The sequence below is a fragment of the Miscanthus floridulus genome, chromosome 12 (genome assembly GCF_019320115.1).
Source record: "Miscanthus floridulus cultivar M001 chromosome 12, ASM1932011v1, whole genome shotgun sequence".
NCBI classification, from domain to species: domain Eukaryota; kingdom Viridiplantae; phylum Streptophyta; class Magnoliopsida; order Poales; family Poaceae; genus Miscanthus; species Miscanthus floridulus.
In genome coordinates this window covers 13,931,502-13,942,476 of record NC_089591.1, presented here as the reverse complement: position 1 = coordinate 13,942,476, position 10,975 = coordinate 13,931,502, and the positions used below count along the sequence as shown (strand labels likewise).

Sequence of the window (10,975 nt, the reverse complement as noted above, 5' to 3'; positions counted from 1 at the left end):
CTTGTGATTCATGTGGCTCCGCGTAGGATGGCTGTACGTTAGCCAAAACAGTTTGCAAAACTGCTCAAAGAGCTAAATTACACGATTTTAAGAGTTGAAAGAGTCTATAAATCTAGTTTTTTTATTGAGAGAATTAAGTGCACTAGTTGAGAGGGGTTGAATGGATTTTTTTTTCCTTTTTATTAAATCCAGTCCAATCCAATCCAATATAACTGAAACGCAAACCCAGCTAACCAGCCCAATGCGTCTTTAGCCCAACCCGGCCTGCATCTGCAGTCCTGCACGCACGAACCCTAACTCTCTCATCCACGACTCCTCCCGAGCGAGCGCCGCACAGCAATCCAGCGAGCGCTCGGGCGTCCGGGCGGCACTCAGGGGGCGTCGGTTCGGTGCTTGGGAAGTCCGGCGGCAGGCGCAACCCCACAGTTTGCTCGCAGCAAAGTAAATCCCTCGTCCCCAAATCCCCTTTATTACTTCATTCAGTTTTGAACAATGAACTTGGAATCGCAAACCATGTGGCTTTTCTTCAATTGCAGCGCGTTAGACAAATCCACACTCTTCCAATCTTGTCACAATATGCGAAACTCAGTTTATTGATATCCGTTATTGTCATTGCTACCATACCATTCGAATCTGGCATTTGTAATTCAAGTGATTCCCTTTCTGTACATCACTTGTAATTAATCTACATCATCAATCTTCGTTTCTGTATCTGTCATTGGTGCTATGCAAAGTGTTACTAAAGTGAGCGCCAATTGCCAATGCCTCTTCTCAAACTAACCTATGGACATAAAGAGTTGGTTAATTGGCCAGGAAGAACATTTGAGGTAGAAAAAAAATGAAAATGGGTTAAAATTGTTCAACTCAAGTGGGAGTCTCCTTTGATGTTTGGGGATAAGACTTAGGGTGAAATGTATCCCTGGTTAGTTGATTCCATTTCAGACCAAATAAAGGGTTTCGGTCAATTAGGTGGTCCTTTTAGTCTTGTTTTTCTAGCTTCGAGTGCCAAGAGACTGCTTATGCTCTGTTGCCTGGACTGTAAACTGCTGCTCTACCATAAGTAGATGCTAAATAACCGGTGTGGATTCCCTCATGCTGCTTCTACCAATATAGCAGACTAGCAGGGTAGCTCTGGCAGTTTCTTTTGATATCAATTGCTTTAGGTGTAGACCCTTTTTCTTGAGAGCATGTTCAATCACAATCCCTATCTTCTTGTAAGAAAAATGAAAACAATGGCCTAAACCTAGTTATAGAGCGCGAGATGACTGAGATCAGTTTGAAAAATATGGATGATGGATGTGTAGAATCAAGCCCCTTGCTGCCAGCTCAAAATATGAGTGACAAGGATTTGAAATATTGCCAAAATTTCTGCTGCGCATGATGTAATCCTTGAAACATTCATAAGACTTGGATTCATCTCACCAGAAATAATGAAAGAAACTTTGTTGCTAATATTATACTTTCAGGAAATAATTGGTGCTAATGGAGAATTGGGAACAAATCATAGGAATGTATTAGCAAACAGAGAGCCTTATGGTGTCATAATATCTGCTATGAGTAAGGTGAACTGATCTGCAAATGAAGAATAACAAAATTCACCAGTCTTTAGATCTAGTTGTTATGACCAAGAAATTGATCTTTACTTCAGTTGATGTAATTTATCAATCTAATAATGAGGGAATTCAGATTTGGACCCTGGAACTGGAATACCATGAACGAATCCAACCCTCTTTGTTATATCACCCAAATCACCATCTAAGATGGTTTGGTGAACTTTTTTGGCACTGTTCTTTTGACACCTTGGCTTATACCTGGAAAAATAACATCCAGCATTCAAGGTTTTGGTTGAGATCTGTCTCCTTCCGTCACACATCTATGAAGGGTTTCTTTAATTCCACCCTCTCTGGCAGCTCGGCGGTACTCCCTCGTCCCGATATGGCCTTGTTTGGATGTGCATGTATTCATCTCAATCCACATGTGTTGAAGTGGATTAGAGTGGAATTAAACTAAATTCCATTCCATTCCACTCCAACACATGTGGATTGAGGTGGATACACATGCATCCAAACAAGGCCTAAATCTGTAATAGCAAGATTTGATCACTCCTCCAAAAGCCCAATCCTCATTGGCCTGCTCTTCCCTTGTAAAGTGCACAACAGGCTCATTCCCTCCTCAATGAGTTTAAGACCTTCTTAGCAACTCCATGATGGCAATGATGAACATAAGATTGCTATCACGTGGAGCTTCAATCAATCGCTGTTTGGAGCTTGTTCCAGGTGATTACATGAGCCCATGAGCCTTATATTTGGGCAATAAGGTTTCATAATTTCCAATCAAGTCCCAAGATTGATTGGGTTTTCCTTCTTTTCTTTTTTCTCTCAAAAACGCAGGACAGTTGTGTGTCATTTCACCATTAAGAAGAAAAAGTACATAAAGGAGGGGGGGGGGGGGGGGGGGGGGGGTGGTTAAACCCTCCTAGTTTCTTGCCGATCAAACACACAATAGATGAGGATGTGCTGGATATTTTCCTCCGTCCGATCACAAAGTGGACACCGCCGGATGAGGAAGCCCGCACTTAGCAAGACGATCAGCTGTCCAGCACCTGTTCTTGATTGCCAACCAAATGAAGAATTTACAACGCAGTGGGTGCCCAACTTCTCCAGATGCGCTTCCAAGGTGTCAACCTAATGCTTCCAAGGAAGAGAGCATTGTACGCCGACTTGCTTCTATACAGCCCCAAAGTGGTTACCTTCCACCTGTGCTGATCAGGGATCTCTGGTTGTAAAACCAAGCCATCTACCGGATCCCAGATGTATAAATATTCTCTGAGCACTTGCACAGATAAAGCCCCTCTAATATCTGCAACCCAGCACCTATTATCAAAGGCTTGAGCCACTGTACGTTGTTTCACTGCTCGTTTGGGTATCAGCTTACATAAATTCAGTGCTAGTTCAGATAAAGTCCTGCCTTGCAACCATCTATCCAACCAGAACTTGGTTGATTTCCCATTGCCAACTATGGTTTCTACTGCAACATTGAAGACTGTCCTAGTTTTTCGTGGCACTTGGATTGGCAAACCTAAGAATGTGATGTATCTGTTTTTTGCGCCCAAAACCACCGGATGCAGAGCGCCCAGCCTAGAGCTTCTAGGTTATGAATTCCAAGACCATCATACTGTAGGCGGTGCTGGACATGCTCCCAAGACACGAGACAATTTCCACCATTTGCTTTCTCCCGACCCTGCCAAAGAAACCCCCATGCACCGTCTATCAATTGCCTTGATCACCAATTTAGGTAAATCCATAACGATCATAAGATAGATGGGAACTGCTGTTAAGACCACTTTAACCATGATCAAATGACCATGGTTTTTCTTTATGGAGTTTATGTCATGGAATTGTCTTCATAGGGTTTATGTTGAAGTGCTTAAGTTAGGAATCTGCTGGTTGAATTTGGTTGTGAAACCTGAATATACATGTTACGTTGTACTATCGTGCCACACAAGGGTTGTCTACTGAATATTTGTCCTATTTACTTTTTCTTTTCTGACAAGACTCAATCTAAAATTTTCACGTTAACAACAACCAACACAACCTTGCTCCCCCCTGCTTTGCTCCCCATTCTTCGCTTTACTGTGCTAGGGTAAAATCCCACTATTGGCACAAGAAAATGGGGCCAAATTGTTTCTGTCCAATACACATGGCCTTGCAGTCAGCCTAAGTGGCAAAACTGAGGTGACAAAGCGCCATAGATGCAAAACCTTTTTTTATGGGATGGCCGTGTGTGTGTGTTGTGTGTGTGTGTGTGTGGGGTGGGGGGGGGGGGGGTGATTTAGTTGGGATAATGAAATTGTTCGTTTCTTGGTATTGTAGTTTACGGGGTCAAATAAACTCCACATTAAAGCCTGTTATTTGTACTTTGTTGTATGAATTTAAAAAAATTGCAACTATCTTATTCAACTTAGCGTTGCAGGTCCATGAAGCATGAATGGCAGCCAAAAAGGATGTAGATATGGCAATGGTAGCGATGGTGGTAAGTGAAAGGAATGTGCTCATGATGTCAACTAGCTATGAACTCTAAGTACTTATGAACTTATGACAGACCTGCAAACCTGCAATGAAATGTTCAAAGGATATTTTTTTTCATTTTTTTTGGACAATGTACTGAATTGTTCCACTTATTTGAGAAAACCTCAGCCGGTGGGGAAAGACTGCTCCATGGTATTGCACTAATAAAAAGCTCTGAGTCTACCGACCAAGAAAAGGCCTCGAACCTTCATCCATATAGGGTCGCACCGTTGCCTGGGTTGGCAACAACGCCATTACGAATATAGGGCCGCACTGTTACCACTAGCTCATTCCCTTGCACTATTTTTTAGGGTTGCCAGCTAGGGCAGCTAACCATTATGCTATGAAAGTGTAGGCATTATTTTACTTATTTCACTGAGTCGTTAGTTGTTCCCTTCCATGTTGTTTTTCTCGAATACACAGGAGAACTGCGTATCATTGTATTAATAGTAGAGAAAGGAGTCATACAGAGACCCAAACACACACACATCCACTTACTGACTGAAATTAATCACCTATGACTGAGATGAATGACCTGACCAAAGACCCTCTAACCATCATCCCGAGCTGTGTGCAGGGACAGTCCCTTAGCACCAGCTATAGACCATAAAAGGGCTTCCTCCCGAGCAAGGTTCAAAGCCGTAGACAGTATAGGGGTAGCTGCATTGAAGACACAGTCATTTCGATGCTTCCAGATGGTCCAGGCGCCTAGGATGATGAGGGAATTCAATCCCTTTCCCGCATCTCCACTTACTGTCAAGACCGCCTTATCCCACCAGGCATCAAAGGAGGAATCGACTGACTGCGGGGAAGTGCTGCAAGATCGATGCTATGTAGGATGTCATACCAGAATTGTCTAGGAAACACACATCCAATGAGGAGATGCTGGATGTTCTCTTCCTCTTGATCACATAGTAACACCGGTCCGGGTGAGGAAAACCTCGCCGAGCCAACCTGTCTACTGTCCAACAGTGATTGTGAGCAACCAGCCACATGAAGAAGCGACACTTAGGGGGCGCCCAAGATTTCCAGATGCGCTCATATGGGGCAAAACTGAGGGCTCCCTCAAAAAGTGCATCATAGGCGGATTTAGCTGTATATTCTCCTGAGGCTGAAAGCCTCCAAATATTCCTATCAGGGATCCCCTCCTGTAGTATCATACCTTTTGATATATCCCATAATTCAAGATATTCCATTAATGCATGTGCTGATATTTCCCCCTGAATATCTTCTAGCCATTTCTCCTCATCAAGAGCAGCCATCACAGTGCGTCTGCTTGCCCTTCTTTTTGGTACTAGAGCATACAGATTGGGTGCAAGATCCTTTGGTACTAGAGCATACAGATTGGGTGCAAGATCCTGGATGCTCTTACCAGTCAACCATTTATCCTTCCAAAAAAGGGTATTGCCTCCATCCCCAATTTCAGTAATAATGGCCAGGGAAAGAAGGCATTCAACATCCTTGCTTACTTGAAGTGGCAGACTTGCCCAGGGTTTATTAGGTTCAAATTTCTTGAGCCATGGCCATCTTACTCTTAGTGCAATACCTAGAGATTTCAGATCAGAGATTCCTAGACCTCCAAGCTCCTTGGCCCGACAAACCTTGGGCCAAGCAATGAGGCAATGCCTACCTTTTGTTTCCTTGCGTCCTCTCCACACCTTCTGATTTTATCAATGGCCTTAATTGCCCAAGGAGGTAAGTCAATTGCCATGGCTAGATAGATCAGCATGGCTGTTAAGACGTATTGCACCTGCACTACCCGCCAGCCCGTGTCATCAAGTCTGCCTTCCAACCCGGTAATTGATCCGCGATTCTGTCAATTATTGGCTGGAATTGTTCCTTTGTTAGTTTCCTGAGAGACAAGGGCAAACCCAAATACTTGCATGGAAAATTCATGATTTCACAGGGCAGTAAACTCTGTATCACAGCCATATTAGCATCCGAGCACTGGATTGGCATCACACTACTCTTTTGAACGTTGGTCCTGAGCCCCGAAGCATCCCCAAAAGGTTGGAGCATGCTTAGTGTCAAAGAGATGTCCTCTGCAGCCGGTCTGATAAAGAGGGCCACATCATCTGCGTAGAGGGAAATTCTATGCTGAATTGGTCTTCTAGACAGGGACTGCAGCAGACCTGCCTCAGAAGCCCTTGTAATCATCCAATTTAATACATCCATGACCAGAATAAAGAGCATCTGAGAGAGGGGATCCCCTTGACGAAGTCCTCTTCTATGCTGGATGAAATCTCCAGGGGTACCATTAAGGAGTACCTGAGTTGAAGATACCAATAGGCCACACAAAATGTCTCGCCATCTCGAGCCAAAACCCAATTTACCAAGTACCTCCAGGAGGAACGACCAAGATACCGAATCAAAAGCCTTAGTAATGTCCAATTTAAGTAGGATTCTGGGCTGCTTTTGGGAGTGCAGGAATCTCTCAGTCTGCTGGACCAACATAAAATTATCCTGTTTGAATCGATTTTTTGATAAATGCACTTTGATTAGGGGAGACCATCTGATCAAGGCGAGACATTCTGTTATAAACATTGCAACATAGTAAGCTATTCAAAGGTTATGCCATTCAAGGTTCTTAAGGCGTCTGGGCGATTTCCCGAGTGAGGCGTTGGGCTCGCCGTGGCTTCCGTGCGTATGGCGTCACCTCAGCTGCCAAGGCGTCGGACGGACGTTGCATGCGTGAAAAGGCGCCGTGCGCGGGAGGGAAAGGAGCCGCATGTGGGAGGAAAAGGTGCCGCGCCTGCGGGAGAAGGGGCCGCGCGCTGGAGGGAGAAGGGGCTGCGGGAGGAAAAGGCGTCACGCACGCAGGAGAAGGGCCATCCCTGCAGCTCGCTAATTGATAGAGAGGGAGAGAAAGAGAGGAGAGGAGGGAAGAGAAAATGGCGGCTGGAGCACCTGAGCCGCTCCCGCCCCTTCCGCTCCGCCGATTCGCTGCTCCTGCTGCAACTTCACGGCCCCCACCGATTTGCGTCTCCGACCTCCAGTCCGTCAGCCTCTGTTGTCCTGCTGCGACTCTGTGTCTCCTTCCTCTGCTTGATTCCTTACCAGCAGCTCAGGACCCTTCACATCGGCTCACAAGTACCTCTTCTTCCCCCCTCCAGCCTCCCCTCCTCTGCTCTGCTCTTCATCGCAGTTCCTTCCTCTGTTCTTCCTCTCCTTTCCTTCCTCTGTTCAGAAGTCTGAACTATATTGCTTATGCTTGCTTGGATCTTGGACTTGGATATACTCCTTTGATGTGGTATGCTGCTTGTGCTTGGATAGTTGGATTGGGTATAAACTGCTCTGGGTAGTGTGGGTGGTGGCTGCTTGTGCATAGGCTCTAAAATTGGCAGCAAAAAGGTATGTATCAATATATGTTCATCCTGCTCTAATGTACGTGAGTGTATGTGTATGGCGTCGCCTCGCCGCGCGCCTAATTCGCCTAGGCGTCTGGAAGGGGGTGGGTCGCCATGCCTCGCCCTACCGCCTTAATAACCTTGATGCCATTTGACAAAAAAGTTGGAGAATTAAGTTTCAAATCACCAAAACCTTGATACTTTGATATTTACAGAATACAAGCAGAGGGGACTCAGATTTGGAAGAAAGATATGGAATCATCCATACTCCTGAACATGAGGCTGGAGAACTTGGAAACTATACAACTGAAGGAAGCTTGCAGGTAATGATCTAAAAACTCATTGGCACATAGTTTACAGGACCAAAGAAACTGTATGGAATAAACAATGGAGATTAAGCTGCAGTGACATTCCATTTCAGCAGTCACCTACTTTCCTGCTGGAATGTACTGAAACAGATACTGAAATACAGGCCCCAGAAGCTGGGAGCACATTTGTTGAGGTACTTGCATCTCTATGCCAAAATTTCATTGCATCTCACAGTTAAAATTGTTGAACATTCCTTTTCTTAGGAAGCTATAAACATTTTTTAAATTACAGGAACTGGACCAAGAGAATGGGACTACTGTCCTAAATGAAGGAGATGAAGACCCCAATGATTTCCAAAAAGATAAAGCTGAAGCAGAAGTTGATGGTGATGAAGACTATATGTTCCCAAGTCCAGAAGAATTGGAAAAGTCTAGAGCTCCAGAGGTTGGCATGATATTTTCCACACTACAAGACGCTCATCGTTTTATCAATGTCCATGGGCAAGTTACTGGATACACAGTGATTAAAGGAACAAATTACAAGCACAAGAAGATAAGATTTGTGTGCAATAAAAGTAGGAAAACAAAACAAGCTGATACAAGACCGAAGAAGAGGAGAAGAGATGCTATTGTGCATACTCAATGCCCCATGAAGGTGACTGTGAAACTTGTTGCAGAGAGGTGGGAAATTATAGGAGTTATGAATGAACATAATCACCCACTTTGGAGTTCACCCTTGTTGACTAGATTTTTCATGAGCCACAAGCACATGTCAGAGGAAGAGAGACACTTCTCAAGAGTATTGCAAGAAAGCAAAATTAAACCAACAAAGATAATGGAAATTTTCAAGAAATTACAGGGGAGATTTAAAAATATACCTGTGAGTAAAGTGGATGTCAACAACTTGAAACAGTCTGGCAGAGTGATGAAGACTAGGAATACAGATATTGGAAGCACACTAGAACATATGAGAAAATTGCAAAAGGAGCAACCTGGGTTGTACTATGCTATGAAGACTGATGAAGATAGTACTATAAGAAGTATCTTTTGGACAGATGTGCGAGCTAGACTGGATTATGCTTTATTTGGAGATTTCATTCATATTAATACAACTTATAGAACCAATGCATACAACATGCCGTTTGCATCATTAATTGGAATTAATGGGCATGGTAAGCCAACTGTCTTTGGTTGGGCTCTGCTTGAAAATGACGAGGCAGATACATTCTCTTGGTTATTCAGGACATTCTTGGATGTGATGGATGACAAGAAACCAAGTATTATAATGACTCGTCAGGATTCAGCTATGCAGAAATCAATTGCAGAGGTATTCCCTACAGTTTTTAATCGGTTTAGCATGTGGCATGTAATGAGGGAAGCTGCAGTTGAATTTGGAGGTTTTATGGCAAACAGACCTGGAATGGATGCTGAGATGTCATGTCTTGTTTTGAATTCTTTAACTACCGAAGATTTTGAGAATGGTTGGAAAGCAATGCTTAAGAAATTTAATGCAGAAATAAATGCACACTTGAAGCAAATGTATTGGACAAGAACTATGTGGGTGCCAGTTTACTTCAAACATGTGTTTTGCCCATTTATACGTTCCTTCGGAGGTTGTGAGAGCACAAACTCAATTTTCAAGGACTATGTTCTCAAGGAGGATAACATTGAAACCTTCATCGGTCAGTGTAACATTTTCCAAGAGCAGGTTGTTAGCATTGATAGATTTGAGTCAAGTATGCAAAAGCCAATATACTGCACAAGGCAACCAATAGAAAGGCATGCTGCAGAAATTTACACAGTGGGACTGTTCTTAAAATTTCAGAAAGAGCTACTTGATGCATCTGCTTTCAATGTTTTTGAAGAGGAAAAGGACAGAATTTATACAGTGAAGAGAGTGCTGGAATATGAAGATGCTGAATTTCTGAATGATTCCTTCTCTGTTGAAGTTGACATGGAAAAAAAGATATTTAATTGCATATGTTCGAAGTTTGAGCGAGATGGAATACTTTGTTGCCATGTTCTAAGGCTTTTCACACAGTTTGGAATTAACGAGATACCTGAACACTATATCAGGCAAAGGTGGACAAAGAAGTTCAGAGAGCAGGAGTTACAAAAACTTTGCACAGAAAAGACAGGATCAGATGCTTCACAAAATGTGCTGAGGTATGCTATGCTTATGAACAAGACAGCAGATACTTGTGCTTCTGTAAGCAGGGATCCAAATCGAAGTCAAATATTCTTGGAAGAGCTCGAAAGGATTCAACAGAAGCTCTCAAGCAGAGAATAGCTGGCTTAGGGGATGAATAATAGAACAACCACACATGATGATGAATGGAAGCAAAGTAAGTGATTAGCAAGGAAAAAATGGAGCACTAGCACACCTAAACAAGAAGAGATCTTGTGGATGATCAGTACATCCGGTTTTTATTAGATGGGTTGTTTAGGTGACAAGTCGTTAGTTTGTGTATTTTTAGATTTCAAGTCATTAGTTAAGAGACAAGTACTCGACGGAGTGAGTCAGTGCTTAGTTCCGTGTAGATTTGAGTTGGACGTGAATCATTATACTTTGCTGCATGATCTATTCACATCAGGTCACAGCTTTTGATCTGAAAACAACTGGCCTTTCCTTTTGCTCGTGGATAAGATCAAAGTTGTCCTTGGTTGCTGATTATTTAAAATATTTTTACTACTTCTAGTGAGGAAAACTTGTTGATAGGGCAAGTTTTGTCATGCCTTAAAGACTATAATGACATTTTGTTTACAAGTTCTATACTTGTAACATCTTAAAAATTTAAAGGATTTTAATTTTTAAGAATGTATTAGAAGAAATTAGTGATTAATGATTCACATCAAAGATCATATATATATAGGTCAAATATGGCAAGTATTATCAATGGTGCTAGTTGTTGATAGGGCTATGTGTTAGATATGTATATATTTAGGGGTCTAATTATAAACGTATTGACGGTCTTATGACTATATATATATATATATGAAAGTCACCTTTCCTAATAGGTGTAAGGTGTTCTTCCTATTCCTTTCTACATGGTATCAGCCGCTTAGGTTCTTTTCCTGGTTCCTCTTCCTCTGCTCTAACTCTCCTCTACGCAGACGCCTCCACGGTAGTATCCGCTAGCCTCACCGCGCTATCGATAACCAGCCGTGCATCCATCCACCGTGCAGTCGCTCGCGCCTGCGCCGCCGATCCTCGGTCGCGCACCCCCTGTCTTCCTCTGTGTTGCGTAGACGC

The 10,975-nt window shown here is 43.1% G+C and overlaps 1 protein-coding gene across 2 annotated transcripts; it reads left to right on the top strand.

Moving 5' to 3' along the window:
* Positions 1 to 253: 253 nt before the first annotated feature.
* On the top strand, positions 254 to 10,395 carry LOC136497247 (protein FAR1-RELATED SEQUENCE 9-like). 2 transcript variants are annotated; one of them, XM_066493039.1, is made up of 5 exons: positions 254 to 441; positions 3,973 to 4,032; positions 7,630 to 7,737; positions 7,839 to 7,916; positions 8,015 to 10,395. In XM_066493039.1, the coding sequence occupies exons 2-5, from the start codon at positions 3,988 to 3,990 to the stop codon at positions 10,010 to 10,012; spliced, it is 2,229 nt and encodes a 742-aa protein (XP_066349136.1). In that variant the 5' UTR covers positions 254 to 441; positions 3,973 to 3,987; the 3' UTR covers positions 10,013 to 10,395. The 2 variants fall into 2 exon arrangements, with proteins under 2 accessions (XP_066349136.1, XP_066349135.1); XM_066493038.1 differs by having other exon boundaries at positions 7,836 to 7,916.
* The last annotated feature ends 580 nt before the right edge of the window (positions 10,396 to 10,975 follow it).

Bases quoted from the DNA above. Each gene is read 5' to 3' on its own strand.
- LOC136497247 (XM_066493038.1), top strand. From the start codon at position 3,988: ATGGCAGCCAAAAAGGATGTAGATATGGCAATGGTAGCGATGGTG. The intron at 7,738-7,835 runs GTAATGATCTAA...ATTCCATTTCAG, and splicing joins CAACTGAAGGAAGCTTGCAG to CAGTCACCTACTTTCCTGCT. The intron at 7,917-8,014 runs GTACTTGCATCT...TTTAAATTACAG, and splicing joins CTGGGAGCACATTTGTTGAG to GAACTGGACCAAGAGAATGG.